Source organism: Rhinatrema bivittatum, chromosome 3 (genome assembly GCF_901001135.1).
Source record: "Rhinatrema bivittatum chromosome 3, aRhiBiv1.1, whole genome shotgun sequence".
NCBI lineage: Eukaryota > Metazoa > Chordata > Amphibia > Gymnophiona > Rhinatrematidae > Rhinatrema > Rhinatrema bivittatum.
The window spans coordinates 301,999,350-302,021,796 of record NC_042617.1 but is presented as its reverse complement, the minus strand read 5'-3'; the positions used below and the strand labels follow the sequence as shown (position 1 = coordinate 302,021,796).

General features: G+C 46.2%; 1 protein-coding gene across 4 annotated transcripts in view; it reads left to right on the top strand.

Annotated features, from left to right (window-relative positions):
* Positions 1 to 16,280, top strand: part of ITGB7 (integrin subunit beta 7) — a 124,736-nt gene extending 108,456 nt beyond the window's left edge. For all 4 annotated transcript variants that reach the window (XM_029595067.1, XM_029595065.1, XM_029595066.1 and 1 more), the window contains 3 exons: positions 7,393 to 7,598; positions 7,825 to 7,985; positions 12,724 to 16,280. In XM_029595067.1, coding sequence (XP_029450927.1) covers positions 7,393 to 7,598; positions 7,825 to 7,985; positions 12,724 to 12,792 — 436 coding nt within the window. In that variant the 3' untranslated portion in view covers positions 12,793 to 16,280. The remainder of the gene's footprint in view (positions 1 to 7,392; positions 7,599 to 7,824; positions 7,986 to 12,723) is intronic.
* The last annotated feature ends 6,167 nt before the right edge of the window (positions 16,281 to 22,447 follow it).

The window sequence follows — 22,447 nt, the reverse complement described above, 5'->3', positions numbered from 1 at the left end:
ACAAAATTGTTCAGAGTAGTTAAATCACAAGCAGATTGTGATAAATTGCAGGAAGACCTCGTGAGGCTGGAAAATTGGGCATCAAAATGGCAGATGAAATTTAATGTGGATAAGTGCAAGGTGATGCATATAGGGAAAAATAACCCATGCTATAGTTACACAATGTTAGGTTCCATATTAGGTGCTACAACCCAAGAAAGAGATCTAGGCATCATAGTGGATGACACATTGAAATCGTTGGTTCAGTGTGCTGTGGCAGTCAAAAAAGCAAACAGAATATTGGGAATTATTAGAAAGGGAATGGTGAATAAAACAGAAAATGTCATAATGCCTCTGTATCGCTCCATGGTGAGACCGCACCTTGAATACTGTGTACAATTCTGATCGCCACATCTCAAAAAAGATATAATTGCGATGGAGAAGGTACAGAGAAGGGCTACCAAAATAAGGGGAATGGAACAGCTCCCCTATGAGGAAAGACTAAAGAGGTTAGGACTTTTCAGCTTGGAAAAGAGACGACTGAGGGGGGATATGATAGAGGTGTTTAAAATCATGAGAGGTCTAGAACGGGTAGATGTGAATCGGTTATTTACTCTTTCGGATAATAGAAAGACTAGGGGGCACTCCATGAAGTTAGCATGGGGCACATTTAAAACTAATCGGAGAAATTTCTTTTTTACTCAACACACAATTAAACTCTGGAATTTGTTGCCAGAGGATATGGTTAGTGCAGTCAGTATAGCTGTGTTTAAAAAAGGATTGGATAAGTTCTTGGAGGAGAAGTCCATTACCTGCTATTAATTAAGTTGACTTAGAAAATAGCCACTGCTATTACTAGCAACGGTAACATGGAATAGACTTAGTTTTTGGGTACTTGCCAGGTTCTTATGGCCTGGATTGGCCACTGTTGGAGACAGGATGCTGGGCTTGATGGACCCTTGGTCTGACCCAGTATGGCATGTTCTTATGTTCTTAATTAAAAATTTCAGAGTATCCTCGCTCGTGGGCTGATACATGCATGTATGGGCGCATGCTTGCTTCTTTTAAAATTGACCTCAGAGTGAATAAAGGGATTAAGACATTTCCTCTCTCCAGTATGTTTTTTTTTCATCTTTTTTTATCCTTTACCTTATCTTTAATGAACCCAAAAATTAACTGGATATGTAGCCAGTGCTCACCAAATTTAATGTACACAACTCGAGGGTTGTCTTCTTAGGGACCGATGTAATAAGCCACAGTAAACCTGCCATGGTTTTTGCTTGTGGTTTTCTGAGCTTGTGTGTGTGTGTGTAATAACTCATTTAATGTTGAAAAAACATGCACACAAGCTTGCAGCAGGTTTAGCACGAATACATGCAAATGGAATGTAGAGGAGGCAATTATCAATTAACGGGCAATGCAGGGAGTCACACTAGCAGGGAGAAAGGTTAATGCAAGTTTTTTTTAAGCGGGTTTAGTGCCTGGGCATGACTTAAGTTAAAGTGTCTGTCTGGAGGCGAAGAATAACAGCAGCAGAAGCCTTACAGCATGGCAGAAGAGAGAGAGAGAGGTCGGACAGGGAAAAAGGCTGAGTGAAGGCAGTTTCTTGCTGTGGAAGAGAGGAGCAGTTGTCCTGGCTCAAACTGCTCGCAGGTCACACAGGCAGCGGATATTCTGCCTGAGGACAATGCTCTAGGGGATGCCAGTCTGATGGTGTGCACCTATAGGCTGAGCTGCAGGGCTGTTCTCAGTCTAAGAAATCCTCTAACAGATCGTGGACATGCCCTTCCGGGCCTGGTCAAGCTTCTCGGATCCTGGCAATTTAGCACATGTCACTTTAAATAGCCAAGAATCTCTGATGCATTTCCTGTGCTCACTGGCATCGGCCGTTTTAGCTCCATTGCGGTCGGAGTCAGATCATGAAGGGGTTAGACATTGCTCTACCCACGTTCAGTCCCACTCCCAGACCACTAACTTCTTCACTGTATGATGAAAGGGGAAAGTTTTCATCCTGAGAATCAATCGTGGGTCTCCACATGCTGATAATTAATGTGGTTTTTTTTGCATGGGTTTCTACATAGGGCCTTAAGCACAGGGGCGGATTCCCGATGACTGGCCTGGGGATTCGCCGCCCAGGCCGGCCCAGGAGATACCTCTGCCGAGCGTGGCTCTGTCACAGCCACGCTCGGCACACTATGTGATTAGAGCGACCAGCCCACCGGGGGATGCCCGATCCTCCGATAGGGCAATCCGCCCCTACTTAAGCACATGTATTTGGTTTGTATGGATTTTCTGTACATATCTCATTTGCATACCTTTCCTTTATTACATCTCATGGGGCCACTGGGTTTTGCTGTGTGTGCTCAAAAAAAAAAATAAAGCAGAAAATTAGTGCTGATTTCAGCATGGGTCTTACTACATCTAGAGATGTGAATCGGTTCCAGAATCATTTCCAGAATCATGTTCGTACTAGAACCACGGGAAATCTTCATTTCCGGCGGGACTGCTTTTTTTTTTTCGGCTGTCCCGAGCTGAAAAAAAAAACCCACCCCGAACCTTTAAATCTCATTATTTAGAATCCCCCACCCTCCCAACCCCCCCCCCCCCCCAACTTTTCTAAAGTACCTGGTGGTGCAGCGGGGGTCCCGGGAGCGATCTCCCGCTCTCGGGCCATCAGCTGCCACTAATCAAGATGACGCCGATGGCCCTTTGCCCTTACCATGTGACAAGGGCTATCTGTGCCATTGGCCGGCCCCTGTCACATGGTAAGGGCAAAGGGCCATCGGCGCCATTTTGATTAGTGGCAGCTGATGGCCCGAGAGCGGGAGATCGCTCCCGGGACCCCCGCTGCACCACCAGGTACTTTAGAAAAGTTTGGGGGGGGGGTTGGGAGGGTGGGGGATTCTAAATAATGAGATTTAAAGGTTCGGGGTGGGTTTTTTTTTTCAGCTCGGGACAGCGCAACCCCCGAAAACCTACCCCTGCCTCCCCCTGCACGCGCCGAGCCTATCTTGCATAGGCTCGGCAGCGCACGCAAGCCCCGGGACGCACGTAAGTCCCGGGGCTTGAAAAAATGGGTGTTCCGGGGCGGGACCGAGGCCTCCGGAACAGCCACCGGGCCGAGGGATGGAGAGCAGGCATAACTTCTTCAATAAAGGTCGGGGGGGGGGGGTTAGTTAGGGCTGGGGGGCGGGTTAGATAGGGGAAGGGAGGGGAAGGTGCGGGGGGCGGAGGGAACGGAGGGAACGGAGGCAGGCTGCTCAGCACGCGCAGGTTGCACAATTGTGCGCCCCCCTGTGCGCGCCGACCCTGGATTTTATAACATGCACGCGGCAGCGCGCGCATGTTATAAAATCGGGCGTAGATTTTTTCGTGCCAGGTTGTGCGAACAAATGTACACCCGTGCGCATGTTATAAAATCTGGCCCTTAGAGAAGAAAAAACAGTCTTTAACCATCATAGTTTTGGCTAAGACATTACTTGTCTCTTAATTGCCCCCGTTCCTCTGTACTAAAGGACAGACTCTCCATAGCATCTCCATTCTCTTGCTGGGCACCTATTTCCAAACGAATGGGAATGGCTTTCTGTTTAGGATACAATGCTTTTCAGTGACATCCAATTCAGGAGATTAGGGCTAATTGTTTTCTCAGAGCCTGGCTACTAATAAACACCTGAGGTTTCCCATTCCTCTTCAAAAGCAGCATGACTGTATCTGGGAACTTCTGATTTCTGATCAACCTGACATTATCCGACATGGGTGGTTAAGATTCCACACAACTTTCTCCTCTCTCTCATATACACATTCTCTAACACATTCCCATGCTTACTTCTCTCCTTCTCCTAAACACATTTTCTCTAAGGCTCACATGCTTGCTTATTCTCTCACACATGCTCACTCAGACCCCTTTCTCCCACACATTCTCACACACTCACATTCTATTTCTTTTATCATTCAGATGCTCAGTCATTCATATGCTCATTCCTACACACACACACACATTATTTTTCTTTAATATATTCAGTCATTTTCTCCCCCTTCCTATTGGCGACAGCAGCCTCCTCCTTAAGGCCCTGTGCAGCCAACTGGACCCCTCCTAATTTTTCTGGCTGCATGAGCCAGTGCTGTTACTACTTCTTCTTGGGCTGTGCTAGCAGACTCAGGAATGACTTTCTCCCTTCCTTCTTCCAGCCATGCTAGCAGGAGTAGCAATTTCTCCTCATTCTTCCTGTCTGTACAGGCCCACATGACAACTTCAGGTGCATAAGCCACTTCAACTGCAGCACCACTTACATACCACTTAGAAATCGATAAGCGGTTTTATAAATAAATAAATACATACATACATACATACATACAACATTAGTTTTCCAGTGTTTGATAAAGACCCAGCAATTTGTTTAAAATCCTGGAGTTTCCTGGTAAAATCCAGACATTTCCCAGGTGTGAACATAACTACTGGTTTATATGAGAAGCCTTTTCCCAGATGGAAAATACGGACTTCCTCTGCACTCAGGCAGGCCAATCCACACCGGTGGGTTTTGCACCCCTACCAGCAGATGGAGACGGAGACAACTGATTTGCTAATGGAACTGTCATATAGCCCTTTGTCTCCAGCAGATGGTGAACATGCGTCTCCCTAGTGGGGATTGCCTGTTTTTAAAAAAAAAAAAAGAAGAAAAGAGAGGAAAATGATTTGAGCTCCTGAGATAAAACCAGTCTGGTACTCTCCCTCAGTTGAGTGACTACGTCTCTGTACCTGACCAGGTTTAGGCTCAAAAAAAAAAAAAAAAAAGAGAAGCAAGCAGAGCTTGGGGGTGAAGGCTTGTGCCCTCTCCCCCATAATTATTGGCCCGGTCGTGACTTCAACTGGCAGAGATGTGAGCTCAGAATTAAAAAAGAAAAAGAAATAAAGGGGGGAGTCTCCCCTTTCCTATCAGGCTGTTTTCCCCCTCAGCGATAACCGCCCCCCCCCCCTCCCCGCAGCTCTGATCGAACTACGAGAGAGTGGAGGAGAGCCGAGTACCGGTGGAGCTTTTAGAATTCCTTTGGTAGGCAGATGCCCTCCGGAGCTTCCGTGCCGTTTTCCCTGTCTGTCGGCCGCGTGAGGAAAGAATGGGCTCCTGTGACACATGGTTAGGCTGTAGCTTGGTTTTTTCCTGCAAGCTTAAGCACATGCGCGCAATGAGGCTGTAGCCTAGAGTTCTAGTTTGTTGTGCCCAAGAGGGCTCCTTTCGACCCATTCTGGATCTGAAAGGAGTCAACCGGCATTTGCGTGAGACTCACTTCAAAATGGAAAACTTGCGCTCCATTATTGCGTGTATGTACGCAAGTCCATGGCATAGAGTTTCATGCGTCCTTTTGGCTGAAGAGGCCGAATAAGGACTCTGGCTCTGGTGCTTGAGCACCTTGGACCTTGCGATGAAGGTGTGGGAGTCCACCTACCAGTTCCAGAGGTGGACCCAAATTACGACAGACCAGGGGGTCTTGGATATAATAAGAGATGGCTATGCTCTAGAATTTCTTTGACTCCCTCCGGATGCCTTTATGGTCTCTCCATGCAACTCGTTAGCAAAGAGATTGGTCATGGAAAGCATGTTATGAAGGCTGATAGACTTCAGGGTTGTAATTCCAGTTCCCAAACTGCAGGAAAATACATTATGACATTTCTTCCAGGCAGGTTTCAAAGGAAATTGAGTTCAAATTCCTGGGGTAAAGCTGATTATTTGAAGTTTAGAGAATTTTTGGAGAATGTACCAGAATCAGACTTGGAGGTTTCTGGTGTAGATAATGTGGGTGATATGATTGCCATATGGTATCATTTATTGAAAGAAGGAATGCTGGTCGCATTGGTGAAGGATTTAAAAATGTTATTTTCCAAGGCAATCTTTCTGCCGCTCGAAACGTGAATTTTGGAATCCCCCATGGCTCTACTTTATCCCCTCTGCTTTTTAATTTGTTTTTGATCCCATTGGGTAACTTGACTTGATCGTTTGGTTTTACCCTGTTTACTTATGGTGATGATATACGGATTTTGGCTCATTTCAAAAAATCCTCGGAGAAAGTGGTGGGCAGATTAAATTCAAGCTTACCAGTCATTTCCCAGTGGTTTGTTGAAAATAGATTGGTTCTTAATGTTGAAAATTGGCTCTGGGATTGTCTCTGATAACCCTAGCTTGAATGGTTTAGATTTGATTCCTAAAGATCAGGTAAAGTCTCTGGGGGTGATATTGTACTCTGAATTTTCTTTGGAAAAACACGTCTCGCAAGTTGCACGAAACACTTATGCTAGAATGAAATTACTGAGGCATTGGAAACCATACTTGGAGTTGCTTGCTCTTAAGGTGGCGGTTTATGCCCTGGTTCTTTCAAATCCCTGGGATTAAAGGGGAAATTGCAACTTATTGAAAATACGACCGCCTGGTTGGTCTTGGGAAACTCTCGAAGAAGTTCAGCCAAATCTTTGTTGTTGGAATTGTATTGGTTATCCATAGGGATGGAAGCAGATTCAAGAATTTAGTGTTGGCATTTAAAATCTTAAATGGCTATGGTTCTCCCTCTTTGAGGGAAACTTTACAGTGGCATGTTGCCAAAAGAACTTTATGATCTGCAGGAAGGTGGTATTTGGATCTTCCGTCTGTAACAAATGTATTCATTCCCGATTGGGTGCAAGATCATTTTCAAGTGTAATTTCGAGTTATGGAACAGTTTGCCTCTGGAGAAAAGAGTTAAACTTGGCCAAATTCCGAAAGAAACTAAAGACGTGCCTTATGTCTACAAATAATTGATATTTGTCTATATATAATTAACATGTGATCCAGGTTTGGCAAGAGGTGGTTCTTGACCTGCACAAGTAAATGGTGGTGATAGGTCTATGCTGGGAATGTTGTTGTATGTTTTTATTTTATTTTAATTTTATTGATTTAATATTTTATGTCTTGAACATTTGTACATCGCTTTGAACAATATTTTATCTGGAAAGCAATTAATAAGTGCTAATAAATAATTAAAATAAAGTATTTCATATTAGCAGATTCTGGAAATAAATGAAATATTGAGTGATTATGGGGACTGCAAAAAGGAACAGTTGGGTTTTTAGATGTTTTTCTTTGGGCCAACTCAGTTTAATAGTTGTTTGCAGTTTGATACACAGATCAAAATTTGAACATATCTTAAGTTCCCTTTAAAATGTGTTAGTACAAGAAAGGAAGACAGTGAAAAAATAGTAACTGTTTTGGGCAACAAAAAGGAAGGGTTTTTTTGTTGGTTTTTTTTATTACATATCCCAAAGCATTTTGGGTATTTCTACCAAGTTGGGATTGTGAAACAGAAAATGATGACTGGACACATACAGAGATGTTTCCATGCACATGAGCCAGTCACTTTAGCTTGGGTGTAATACTTTGTCATTTGCAGGGACTGTGCAGAATGCAAAGCGTTTGAGACCGGACCATTGCATGACAACTGCCAGAGCTCATGCACCCAAGTCAACGTGTCGGTGGTCCCGAAACAGGATGACAGTGAAGGATGGTGCAATGAGAAGGCAGAGGATGCAGTCATCACCTTCAAGATCAAGGAGGGGGAAGGGGGAAAAGTCTTTATCAAAGTGGTAGCTAAGCAAGGTAAGCAACAGGTATTTCCACTCCAGTGTGTGGGACTGCAGCAGTAATGGCTGCCCCAATGTGAAAAGCTTCTTTGTGACTACAGAATTCCATACATGTAGACTTCTGAGTGCGGTCTTTGTGCCTCTTGAACACTGGAAGGGCTGTGGAAGTGTTGCTCCCAACCTACCGAAGCAGGGTTACTGAACAGCCTTACTCAATTACCTTTCCTTCTTTCCAACCCCAGAGACTGCTGACCAGACACGGAACATCATCCTGGGATTGGTTCTGGGCATCGTGCTCATCGGCCTTCTCCTCATCATCGTATACCGCATCACTATTGAAGTCTACGACCGGAGGGAGTATGCGCGATTTGAAAAAGAGAGGAAAAATGTGCAATGGAATGAGGTCAGGAAGGGTTTTTTTTTTAAACAAAGTCTCATCCTGCAGTAAAATCAGTGTCAGTAAAAGTAGATGGGTTGATAACATTGGAAGTTGAAGTCTCCCATTTAGCCAGGCCCTGTTGGTAGTGGTTAGAATTTGGGTCTCGGAATGAGAAATTCTTAGGTTGAAGTCTCACCTTTGCCCTGGTCACTGTGATCTTAGGCAAGTCACTAGTTTCCTCTGCCTCAGTTTTACTATAATTAAGGAATACTATTATTGGGCCTCTAAGAATTTTAAGCACTTTGAGGCCCTGTAACTCTTGGTATAAGGTTCTACTTAAGTTTGAGTTTAACTGTATAACAGCTGGACGGATAAGTCCACTGAGGCCTGCGATTTCTCTGCAAACCTGGGTTCACATGTTGAAGACAACTCAGCCTTTCATCTTTCAAATCTACATAAAATAAGAACCAACTAGAATCGGATAATAAATATTCAGTCTGTTTTGTAAAGTGCTTTCCATGGACATGCTATAGCATACTATGAAACAGTAAAAAGCTTGGGCAAAAGAAGTGCAGGCTTCCCCTGACCACCAAATCACAACGTTGCTTAGTACAATCCATCAATGCAATAAGGACTTTCTTTTTGTATTTATCAGGCATCCCTAAAGGTGCTTTAAGACATTAAGGTCTACATAGATGGCAGACAAGCACTGCATAAATGTTTTAAATGTTTTATTGAACATACATATTAATAGAACCCATGGCTGAAATACTAATTAATGAATTAACCAAAAGTGAGCTCGAAAAAATTGGGTCTTTAACTTGGATTTAAACATAATCCACAAAGGGGGTCCTGGATGACAGGAGGGAGTTTCTTCCACAGATTAGGTGCAATGACACATAAGGCCCAAAACTGTGAAGCAGCCTATTTGATATGAGCTGATGAGAGAAGAGGGCATCAAAAGGGGGAATAAAAGGAGAGAAAAGATTAGGCAAAGATGATCCGAACCCTGGACAACACTGTTAAGCATGGATTTTGGGGGTCAACTTGGTGGGTGAGGGGCAACAAGTGCTGTGAGCTGCCATGCAGAGGACTGCATTTGATTCCCAGGCCAGCAATGCTGACATCTGGGAACTCTAGATTTCACTAGGAGACTGAGAATTTGTATCAATTACTGCGTCTCCAGGGAAACAATAGAAAGCTCCAGCCCTCTCTGTTTACTGCTCCAGCCACTCCCCTTCAGGAAGGCCTGGGGGGGGGGGGGGCGGCAGGAAGGGAGGGGCTGGAGAAGGGATCAGAGCAATTGTTTCTACTTTACAGAGTCTGTTCCGACCTCAACCCCTGCAGGGATCAGAAAAGGAAGAGGCGAGTCTGGAGCAGACGCTACAGGCAACATGAAGGCAGAAGCTGTAGGGCAAGGGCTGGAACAGACATAATTCAGCCCGCAGCTGTGAGTTTCAGCTGAAGATTCACTGAGCGAACTGTGACTTATGGAAGCACGAGAGAAAGGAGAGTGCTGCGATCATCCCTGGCAGGGGGAGAGAAGGGGTAGGAGTGAGTGTGGGTGTGAATTAGCAAAGGGCGGTGGAAGAGCGAAAGCAGACACCCATTCTCCCCTGCTCTTGCCCTGCCCGATGAACAGCAAGCACAGGGTGACCAAAACGCTAAAGTTCCCAGGTTATAGCAATGCTACAGAGGTAGTGTTCACAGCCGGCTTCGCTCATCATGGCGTAGCGACACTTAGTAGTCAGACGGAGAGCCCACCCTTGCAGGTTCCGGAAGGAGACCAGGGACATGGCTTCCAGCCCAGGACCGGTGCTGCAATGGCCTAGCCATGGGAGTTGGGAGGGAGATATAAAATGGGGGCAAAAAACCTGGGTAGATGTACAAGAATGTTCATGACGCTACAGCACAAAAGAGGACTGTTCTGACTGAACTGAGCTCCAAAGGAGCAGAAGGAAACTGGTAGGGAAAAAAAAGTGGGTAGTTGGAAGCCATTGGTCAATATATACGTTAAGGAGGAGAGGTGTGGCACGAGAATAGTGGGAAAAAAATGAGAGTGGAGACTAGCTGCAGATTTTTTGGAGAACCCGGGGTGAGCAAAGGACAGGAAAGCCAGCCAAATGAGTCTCCCTGTTGGCAAAACACAAAGCTTTCCTTTCAACAGCATGTAATTGACTTCCCTAATCTTTTTCTCTCTTCCTGGCACTGCATAGGGCGGAGGTAGCATGTCTTGAAAAAAAATCATCTTGACGTGCTCGTTTTCACCTTGGCTCTTATTCTCCTGCAGTTGCCTAGTAATTGAATTTGAAAATAAATAATACAAAAAATAAATAAATAAATAAATCTCTCTACTACATCTGCAAATGTAATGGGTGCCTGAAGCCTGCTGAACCTTCCCAGCTTCAATCGGCTATCTGGCATCCTGAATACTATATGCTATGCTCAGTTGCCTAGGAAACAACTGAAACTTTTCTTTCCATTTGAATCTGATTACTCACTTTAATTACATCACCTCCCACCAACTTGTGAGTTTCCTAACCTCTCTTATCAGCATATCACTCCTCCCTTCCCCACCATCATACACACACTCTCTCTCACCAGTAAAAATGCTAATTTTTAGGGCACTTGAGGAAGTCATAGCCCCTATGGATGGATCCAGTCATCCACGCTCCATTGCCCTCTCCTGTTCATGCAAATTTGTTAGAAGGGTTTCAGAGTTCATTTTCTATAAGGCAGTGCTCTGAACTGGTGGCGAAATGTTAATGTTTGAAATATAGATTGGGGAGAGAAAACAGATGACTTAAGCACAGATTAAAATGCCTTTCACTTGGAGATATTTGAAGAGGCTAAAACTCTGTAAAAGAGCAATCATTTTAGTCCAGTTGAGAAAGGAAATCCCTTCTTACGAGGAAGGATAGAGAATGTTGATGATATTCCAATGAGGCCTGGCTACCAGAACCTTTACCTTGTATCAAGAGATGACACTCGTAGCCAACCCCAAACGTTTATTTTATTTATTTATTTATTTAACGTGTTTTGTATACCGTCATTCGGTTTCGCCATCAGAACGGTTTACAGCATCGTGAAACAAGGTTAACTAAACATCATCCTAGCAAATTGTCGTGCAATAGGGTTGTGGTTTTTGAGATTTGAGTGTTAGTTGATTACATATAAAATTCTGACATACAGCAAACGTTTTAACATATAAACTATTTTTTACAAGTAAGGGGGGGGGTTAATAGGTGAGGAAGAAAAGGAAAGTGTCTAGGTTGGCTGAGTTATCCAGTTGGGTCAGTAACAGCAGGGGTTTATAAGTTCAAGGTATACTTACTTACAGGCCGATACAGTACAGTGCACTCCAATGGAGCGCACTGCACTGTTAGCCTGCTCTTGGACGCGCGTTTTCCCTTACCCCTTATTCAGTAAGGGGAGGAAAATGCACGTCCAACCCGCAGCACCTAATAGCGCCCTCAACATGCAAATGCATGTTGATGGCCCTATTAGGTATGCGCGCGGGATACAGAAAGTAAAATGTGCAGCCAAGCCGCACATTTTACTTTCAGAAATTAGCGCCGACCCAAAGGTCGGCGCTAATTTTTTCCGGCACCGGGAAAGTGCACAGAAAAGCAGTAAAAACTGCTTTTCTGTGCACCCTCTGACTTAATAGCATGGCGATATTAAGTCGGAGGTCCCGAAGAGTAAAAAAAAAGTTTAAAAAAAAATAAAATTTGAATTCGGCCCGCGGATGTCGGGCCAAAAACTGGACGCTCAATTTTGCTGGCATCCAGTTTCCGAGCCCGTGGCTGTCAGTGGGCTCAAGAACCGACGCCGGCAAAATTGAGCGTCGGCTGTCAAACCCGCTGACAGCCGCCGCTCCTGTCAAAAAGGAGGCACTAGGGACGTGCTATTGTCCCTAGCGCCTCCTTTGCCCGTTTTTACCGCTGGGCCTAATTTAAATACTGAATCACACGCACCGGCGAGTGGCTGGTGCGAGCGCCGGGAGAGCGGGCATTCGCCCGCTCTCCCGCGGACTTTACTGTATCGGCCTGTTAGGAGGGTGTAATGTATATTATGTGAGGTCAGTTGCATATTATCTTAGGTATTCTAATGGTAAGAGTTATTTAGTTGATTGAGGGATGTAGCATTCTTCATGGTGTCGGGCTGTGTGGGTCCTTGGTAGACTGGTTGATTGAGTGAGTTTGTGTAGGCTCTGGTGAACAACCCAAAATGAGAGCTTAGCCAAGCACTTCAGCACATACCTTTTAGTTTCCTTTATCTGTTTTTTCACAGACCTCAGTACAGTTCCACACTAGGGTCACATCTGGCATACATAGACATTTAAACACGTTAGTATAAACGCCACACCACAACCAAACACTCTTGTCATTCAGCTGGCGCTTGGCAGCAAGCTTTCCAATCCCCTTCTTCCCCAATTAGTATCATGTTTCTCTGTGGTCAGTACCTTCCCATCTGCCTTGCCCTAGGATAAGACTCCCTGGGATTTCAACTCAAGCAGTCTCCCGTTCTCTCTTCCTTTCTTACAGTAGCATTATCTCTGGGGCTCTCTTTATAATGGTCTCTGTGTTTTTGGCTGGTGACTTTCTGCCCATCTCTAGCATGTGTGAGGTACCCACCTCATCACATCTCTCCAGCATCTGTTTCTCTATAATTCCTGATTTCTCTCGTCACAAAAATGAGATTTTTTTTTCACCACTGGGATTTAATTTGTATGTTTTCTTTCATTTTTTTGTTTGTTTAGCAAGTTAACAACCCACTGTACCAGAGTGCAACTACCACCGTGGTGAACCCCAAATTCATTATAGAATGAGACTAACACGGTGATGCACCAATTGGTGAGCTGCTGGAGAGCCAGAGGCACGATCCTGGAACTTTATCTGCGCACCCTTCGTAACGTCCAGCATTCATTATAAACAGACTACAGATTCATTATTGTGTAACAGATTGCAGCCAAGAACCAGGAACAAACTAAGGGAAGAGTCTGCCTGCTGTATCCTAGGCATAGCTCACCAGAGAACTGCTGAGTCCTGGCACTGAGCAGCAGGTATACCAGATTGCCACTGGCTGGGCAGTTCTCTGGCACTATCCCCACAAGTCAGCCTTTTAAAGTTATTCCATGATCTCTTTTCTCACATTGAGAATTTGCTGTTATATGTTCAGAAATACTGCTATTTGAATAAAGAAATGACAGCAAAGAGGGTAGGAACCTTATACAGATATATTTTTGCTGGGATGTAATACAAATAAACTAAATCTAAAAAATCTGTAACATTTTTTAAAAGCTTAAATTGATTCACAGTGAGTTCCTGTTGATTAAGGTGAATTCTGTTACAATGAACTTTTTTTTTTTAATATTATGTCTTAGAAAAAAAAAGCTGTATACTTCCAAGTACTGAGTAATGTTCCAAAACTGCAAAACCAAAACAGGAAAACTCACTTCCTGTACACCCACTCCTCCCCCCAACATTTCTGTTGATTTCTTCAAGCAGCTCCCAAATGTTCAGCCCAGTGCCACATTATCTCAGAGGGACCGGAATCCAGCTGGACCAGGCATTGCATGTCATCACTGATGGTCAATATGGATTACCTGGACAAGCGACTGCCATGTGATCCTTCCCTCTCTAACTTGGCTGCTCCTAGAGGTTTACAGACTAGCGAAGAAGCTAGTGAAAGAAAAACAATTTACGTAACAATCACATTTCGAGTGATCCCAGATGAGCTTTACTAGTCATGTGCACCTCTGAAATACAGCACACACAATGGATACAGCTTTCTATTAAACCCCACTATTCTCAGGTGAATTTGTCCTGCATGCTACCCGTAATGAACTGCAGTGGCCTAAACAGCTTATACAAAAGACTTCTGATCACCCAGTCGGTGCTGATTTCCAGTTCTCAGCACTTCACTGCCATGGCAGGCCGACTATATGGGTTGGCAATCAACATAGATTCATGGAACGGCAGCACTGCACAATCCATGAATGGTGCACAATAATGGTGGCAGCTATCAGCACCTGTAAGCAAAGGCCACATTTAAATTACTCTCATGGCAAAATAAAGAAAAGCCACACAGACCAGGCAGGAAAAACTGCCTAGCTGTCCATTAAGTTTTAGAAACCGTTCTTCAGCCATCTCACTGACACCTGGAAGTGCCCCACTGCTGCAGGAAGCTTTTGTTTTGTACAGACAGTGATAGGGCAGTCAGTGATACCATCTAAGCCCTAGTTTCCCATAGGGGGGAGGATGAACTGATTGGGGAGGCTCCTGCAGTGACCGATTTAAGGTTTTGCTGCCCCTAGCCACTGTAAATGCTGTTGCTCCCTCTTCAGTAAGGTCAGATAACAGGGCACAGAAGGTCCAAACTGTTTCCTATGACAGCTCAGGGGAAGATGCTGTAGCAAAAGTTAGAAAGTTTTGACACACACACACACTGGCAAACATTTCCATCTTTTATTTTATATTCTAAAAATAAAGTAGTTTTCCCAACATTGCTTTTGGTCTGTATAATTCTTTTTTTTTTTTTTTTATTGTGTGGAAAAAAAAAATCTGAAGTAGCAGAACAGGGAAGTGATGTCAGGCTTGGGGAGAAGAGAGTTCAGGAATAGAGGAGGAAAAGACCTTTGACACTTTCAGCTCTTCAGCAAATGGATTAAAGAGATGATTTTAACAGTCTATTTGGATAATTAGCTAAAAGCAGACAAGACCTTAGGTAAAAATTCAGAACCAGCCAAAACTAGAACCACTCCACTACAGGCCCGAGAAAAGAGTTCTGCAAGAAAACACTTGCACCCCTGAGCTACAGTTGTTGGAGCAAACGGTCACCAGAAAAAATTACCATCCTCAACTAGAGGACCTTCAGGGAGGCATGACTAAGTAGTTCAAAAAAGAAAGACACCAGAACTCTGAGAACCAGAATATATACTGATAATCAAGGCCCTAAGGGGAAGTGAATTCATTGAACTCCATGGAGGAACAATAGCAAAATGGGGTGGGAAGCCACCATCACTCTACCGATTCACTCTTTGTAACAGGAATGCTTTGGCTTCGAAGAAGAGCTAGACCTTGGTCCTAAGTCTCTTGGCTGAAACATAAAATGCTGGGGAAAAAACTGCTCGCCCAGATGAATGACAAATTCTTGTGGTAATCCTCCAATATAGATCCATCGGCCAAAGAAGAGAAATTCTTATAGGCCTCAAAAATAAGGTAAAGATATTTGCTGAAGAGAATGCCTTCCCACTCAAGAGTGACCTCTCAAGGGCCAGGTCATAGGATGCAGTTGGATGCTCGATAAGCGATGGTCCTTGATGTCATAGATTTCAAGCCCCAAGGAGCTGGAAAGCATAACCAACCTGTAGCCTTAGCAGATCTGCATACCAGGGCCTGGTTCAATCTGGAGCCACCAGCACAAAGAACAACCAGTGATCCTGTTCTCTCCTCATGATCCTACCCCCCCAAAAGCCAGGGAGGGAACCCATAACATGGCCGATTCTTTGGTCAAAGATGAAAAAAGGTTTTCAATCTAGCTGGTGCTTTGCTTCTTGAAGAGCCTAACGTCCTTGACATCTTTTCCAGAGAAGGCACTGCAGATCTATTATCTTCTGAAAGTATCTTTGCTGGGCCATAATCTTCAGGATCCAATGTATCCCTCGCTGAGGAAGTGTGCCTGGATGTTATTTACTTCTGCAAATTGGTCTGCAGAAATTGCAGGAGATTTGCTCTGCTCAGTGGAACAGCTGATTCACTTCCCTGGTCATTATTGTGCTTTTGGTACCCTCTTGCCTGTTCATAGAATCCACCACTGAGGCACTGTCCAATAGGCCCTGAACTGCCATCTCGTTCACTAAGGGAAGAAGGGTAGGAGGGCTATCCCAATAGCCCTGCTTTATAGCAAATTAATGGACCAATCAGGCCTCCATATTCAAGCAGAAACCTTGAGGCACTTGTCAACAGTGGGCTCTCTAGTCTACCAAGCTTATACCCAAATTGGGTATCATCCATGCCGCGGACACATTGGCCGGCCTGCACAAGGCTCGAGAGACGCTCCCTGCAACGTGAGCAACGGCTTGCTCGAGGCATGGCATGGCAGACACGGACTGCGCAGCAGGCACCGGTAACAGCAGGGAATGAGGGAAGAGCACAGAGATCGAAAAGCAGGAGGGAAAAAAAAAAAAAGTTAACCAATTCACATTCACAGCCTTCCATGAAATCCCTCGTCCGGGCAGGCAGCCTGCTAAGCAGCCTCTCCTCTGCTTTCTCTCTTTTTTTTAAACTTTATTTTTAAAAAAAAGCACAAGAGAGGGAAGGAAGAAACAAGCAAGAAAAAAAGGATACTTCCCTGAAGAAATGACAGACTGCTTAAAAACCCTCATTGAAGAGGAGGGAGCTGGACCACCAGCTGTCACCCCCAGCGCCCCGAGGAGCAAATTTGGGGTTCTCAACCCCTGCTCATCCTTTAACCTACAACCAGGGAGGATGGTAACCTCCAGGACCTTCCAACCCCCTGTGAGGTCAGAATCCACTTGAAAAACTTCTTTTTCTTTTCTTTGGTTCAGAACCGCAGTGTTTGCACCATCTCCATCTGCTGGAGACAGAATTACTGAGGAGTTGCAGGTGGCACACCGGGTTATGAGGTGGTGCCTGTCAAACTTTCTCTGTCTCCATCTGCTGGAAGGGAGGCAAAACCCAGGAGTCTGGACTGATTGATCTGATACGCACAGGGAAGTAGGAATCATGAAATGAAACTCGGGGGGGGGGGGGAACACACCAGACTCAGAACGCCTTCTGAAAATATAGATAATGGTGAGTCAATATAGTTTATCTGTGTTGGTTAATGCCTTAAAAAAAATCTAACATTGTCGTGTTAAAGATCATATACTGTGACAAATGCCATTGATGGATTTCGATAGCTGTTATGTACAAATGTTGATTCTTATAATATGCTTAATAAAAATTTGAAAAAAGAAAAAAAGAAAGACTTTCCTTTACTAAATCTGTGTTGCCTCTGCCCCATTAACCTGGGTCCATCTAGATGGTCAGTAATTTTGTTTTCAAAATAGCTTCTACCTATCCAGGATCTGCACCCCCCCTTGGTGGAGGCCACCTGGCATTCCCCAAAGGATTTGACTCTTTAGAGCCAGTTGTTGTAGAACAAGAAGTATTATAATTCTCTTTTCATAAGAAACTGGAGGCTACCATCATCACCTTGGTGAATGAAGGACCTAAATGCTGTGATAAGGCCAAATGCTTGCCTCTGGTGATGTTCCATAATGGGAATGAGGAAGAGAGCTTTTGCTAGAACTAGGGACGACAGGTACTCACTCTGTCTCACTGCCACCATGATGGAATAAAGATCTTCCATTCAGAAAAGGGGTATATGAAGGCATTTGTTATTTTAGTGCTTTATACAAGCAAGAAACTCTTAGGGGGTTTCTGAAACCCACCCAAACACAGGGTCTCTTAACAGGACTTCCTTACCCTGGGATCTGATGCCCGAAGATGTAAAACCCAAGAACAGAATATTTTCTCCAAACCAGCATAAACCATCCCACTAAAGGCTGCATGGAGATGGGTGAAAATCCACACCTTGGTGGTAAGCTCTGATCACACTCAAGTGCACCCTAACCAGCTTCTGAGAGGTGGAAGAGGTAATTGAGCAGTTTGTGAGTGGAGCAAGTAAAGGGTTCCAGGACATGTTGCTCACACCACAACAAAATCCTCTACCACTTCAGCCCCTGTGGAAGGCTTTCTGGAAGCCATCAGGACCCGAGGCACATCATCTGAGAGGTCAAGGGGCCGCAGAATCAACCATCTAGGCTGTAAGAGACAGGGCCCGGAGCTTGGATGCCGCAGCCTGCCCTGACCCTGATGAGGTCCAGGGAAATCCCCAGGCTGATCGGTTCCCAGATGGAGAGGTCCTTCAGGAGTGGGAACCAAACCTGCCTTGGCCGATGTGGGGATATGAGGATCATGGTCCCTTGGTCTTGGCGAAGCTTCAAAAGAGTCCTCATCACTAGAAGGATCAGAGGATACACATATAGAAGGCCCTGGCCCCAATTGTGGGCAAAGGCGTCCGAGGCTGGGGTGCCATCTGACTGGTACAGGGAACAGAACTAAGCCAACTTGCTGTTGCAAGGGGATGCAAACCGATCCAAGTCCGGGGTTCCCCAGAGACGAAAGAGCCATTGCGCCACTGCCTGGTTCAGGGACTACTCGTGGGGCTTGAAAGCTCAATTCAACTAGTCCACTATCACATTACCCGTTCCAGCCAAGTACATGGCTCGGAGCACCAAGCCATGGCCCAGGACCAGATCTGGACTGCTTCATGACACAGGAGGAATGATCTCGTGCCTCCCTGCTTGATGACATACCACATCACGACCTGGATGAGGATCACCTTGCCAGCCAGCCAGCCAATCTCTGAAAGCCCAGAGAGCATATCTGATTGCCGAAGCTCCAGGAAGTTGATTTGGCATTGTGCTTCCTGGGCGGACTACAGGCCTTGGACTTCCCACCCAGAGGCATCTGTGATGAATACAACCTGAACAGGGGGAGACAAACGACACCCCTCGCTTCAGATTGTCTCCCACCAGGACAAAGAGTCCCGGAGAGGAATCATAACCCAGATGCAAACCCAGAGGCTCTGGTAGACCGGACGCCACTGGGACCTCAGGGTCCACTGGGCCCTGCACATGTGCAGGCATGCAAAGGGAGTAACATTAATGGTAGCAGCCATGTGCCCTTACAGCCTCAACATTTGCCTCGCGGAAATCCACTAGCTCCGCTGCACTATCCCCACAAGGGACGCCAAGGTCGGCAGTCTGCTGTGAGGGTAGAAAAGCCTTCGCCTGAGTTGTGTCCAGCAGGGCTCCGATGAAGTCTAGCTGAGTCACAGGCACAGATGAGACTTTGGGTAGTTGATAATGAACCCCAATTACTCCAGTCCAAGACCATTAAGCGCAAGGAACACGTCGCCCTCATCAGGGTATTGCTTTTGATCAGCCAGTCGTCCAGTTAGGGGAAAACCGGCACTCCCAAACTGCACAGATGTGCTCCACCACAGCCAGACATTTGGTAAAGATCCGTGGTGGTGTAGAGGCCAGACCGAACGGAAACACTTGGCAGTGAAAATGGCATTCGCACGAACCGAAGTTTCTTCCTGTGACCTTGGAAGATCTCAATGTGGGTATAGTCATCTTAAATCGAAAGAGCATAGCCAGTCCCCTTTTTGAAAGAAGGGAATCAGGGTGCCCAGAGAGACCATCTTGAATCTCTTTTTAGAAATCTGTTCAAGGCCCTCAGATCTAAGATGGGACGGAGATCCCCAGTTTTCTTTTGAATCAGAAAATACTGGGAGTAGAAACCTGTCCACATTGCCTGGTGGCACAGGCTCGACCGCCCTGGCTGTTACTAGGGCGGAGAGCTCCACTTAAGAGGATCTCTTGGCAGATTGTTGGCCCCCAAAAGAGGCTTGTCTGAGAATATGGTGGAACACCCAACAGATTCAGCCTGTATCCCTGCTGTACAATGGACAGAACCCACTAGTCCAAGGTGGGTTCTGTCCATCGATCTGCAAAGATTCGTGGCCGACCTCCAACTGGGGAGTCCCACTGCATGGGGACGGGCAGCTGGCTTTTACTCCCCCTCCAGTCAAAATCCCATAGCAGGGCTTGGCTGGGGTGCTGGCTGTAGCTTGGGGGCTCGTTGCTTCCTGTCCGAAGATGGTGGGTCAGATGTACTGACAGAAAGGTGCTGGAGGGTCTCATGGTGGTCTCATAGCTGAGCCACTGCATCCCTCACCTTACCACCAAAGAGATTTTTGCCAATACACGGCAAGTCGGCAAGCCTCTCCTGTATCTCTGGCCGGAGGTTCGAGGCCCAGAGCCAAGCCATCCTGCGGGCACCAATCCTGGCTGCCTTAACTCTTGCCGCACCTCATGCGTCCCGTACTCAAGACCCTGATGCACGACTGCCAACAAAGCCTCCTGCTGCTACTGGGGCAGTCAGTCGGCCACCTCCTGAACCTGTTTTCCAGAGGTTATGGGAGTACTGAGTCATATAAAGTTGGTAGGAGGTGATTTGGGCTATCAACATGGTGCCCTGAAAGATCTTCCTACCCAGCACATCCAGAGCCTGTTGTTCCCTCCCAGGGGAGCAGAGGCATGGGTCTGGAAGCGCTTGGCCTTTTTAAGCATGGACGCAACCATTACTGACTGGTGGGGGAGCTGAGGTTTCATGAAGCCACTAGCATGCTGGACCAGGTACACCCCATCTGCCTTCCTATTTACAGGTGGCACCGTGAGGGGGTGTTCCCAAATTCTCAGGAGCAGCTCCTTGAAGATTTCATGGACCGTAAAAGCCACAACCTCCTTCGGAGTGTCCACAAACTGGAAGACTTCCAGCATCTTGTGCCTACCGTTCTTCTCTGTCATTAGCTAGAATGGAATGTTTTTTGCCATGGCCCGCACAAACCCTGCAAAGGTTAAGTCCTCGGGTGGGGATCTCCTTCATTCCTCCAGGGAATGCAGATCCGGGGGAAGGCCCTCAGACTTCACTGAGGAGGAATCAGAGGTATCATCTTCCGAAGGGTCATAAGGGGCATTGTCCTCACTGAAATCAGCCAGGGAAAAAGGCCTGGGTATTTATTTATTTGAAACTTTTATATACCGACATTAGTGTGCAACATCATACAGGTTTACATTAGAACTGACGGATGGAAAATACAATAAACAGGGGAGGGGGAAATACTAGTAATTGCAATGAAAACCAGACAGAGCAGAAGGATGTAATGCAACTAACAATTCTTATGCTGAAGTGTAGCAAGAGGATTGGTGATAACATACATACAAGGGACGTACAAAATAAAATATGTACAAGGGGACTACATGGTTAAAGACCGTGACTCATACCAGAATTGTAAGCCAGAGTAAATCAGCGGGTTGCATAGCTGAGCGTATGCCCCAAGGCTTAGGCACTGTGGGCACTGACAGCCCAGATGGACCTGCGAGCATACCTGGTAGGGCCGGCTAGGGATTAGGAGGGTGCCGCTGGCCTTGAAGGGCCTTCCTTATCTGAGGAGTCATGAACGAGGACGGTATCAGGCTGAGGAAGCAATGGTGCCCCATGGGGTATCGACGGCCTCTGAGCAACTGGAGCCAGCTGAGTAGGGACGACGCCGAGGAAAACATTGAGACGCTCTAACAGCGGCTCCTGCAGCGAAGCAGCGGCCACCAGCACCAGTTCAATGCCCTGCAGGGCTCAATCCACAAACTGCATCCTATGTTCCAGCTCCTCCTCGAATGTCACTGATGGCAGGACCGGCTGAGCGGGAGGAGTGGCACGATCTTCCTTGGAGCCTCGTGGGAGGTTGATAGCCGGCACCGGAATTGATGGGGACCACCTTGGAGCCCTGGTATCGATGAGAGGGTATAGCCTCCTCACCTCGTGGATGCTTTGGGGGCATTGCGGCAAGAACTGGTGCCAACCCAAGCCAGACTCCATGCGCTGACCGATGTCTATGCTTTCTCGATTTCCCATGGTGCTCTGTCTGGTCTTTCCTCAGCGCCAAGGTGGAAGGTGAAGACCCAGACGCCCTCGAGCTAGAAGAGACCAAAGAGGGCCAATCCCCAGCCCCCCACTCCTCCAGTATTACCAGTGGAGAGTCCAATGGCGAGGGATCAATACCCATCGGTTCCCCATGATCCTTCGCTAAAGACACAGACTTCGACAGCTCGGACCTCTTAGAATCAAAAAGCTTTTCCATCTTGTCAAGGCAGGCCCGTCGCCCCTTGGGGGTCATCTAATCATAAAGATGGCATACCCAAACATCGTGGAATGGCCCCAGGCAGAGGATGCACACATTGTGTGGATCCGTGATTGACACAGTCAGAGGACACTGGGGGCATAACAAAAACAAGGCCAGCGATCAGTCGATGGACTGCAGGCCCCGCTATGGGGAACCGACCGCACAACGAGAACTTACCGTGCCACAGGACTCACTAAGGGCAGGGGGAATAGAGAGGGGGACCTGGCGCAGGAACAAGCAAAAACTTAGCCAAAAATGGAGAAATTATTTACCTGATAATTTCGTTTTCCTTAGTGTAGATAGATGGACTCAGGACCAATGGGTATAGTGTACTCCTGATAGCAGTTGGAGACAAAGTTAGATTTCAATCTGACGTCAGCACTACATATACCCGTGCAAGAAGCTCTGCTCCTTCAGTATTCTCCTCGAAAAGCAATTGTGGAAATATGTGTGTTTGAATAACTTGATTAACAAACTGGTTGACGTGATTTCTAGCTGGAGACCGCCGGTGCACTCAACCGAGAAATGCTGACACCCGGCAACTATGGGTGTCTTAACTAGGGTTAAAGTCTGGCTTACCCAAGCTTGTCTTGCTCTCAGGGATTGTGATTGTCCCCCGAGATTTCCGTATTTTAGGGCAGCCGTGGGCAGGATGCCGAGTCCAT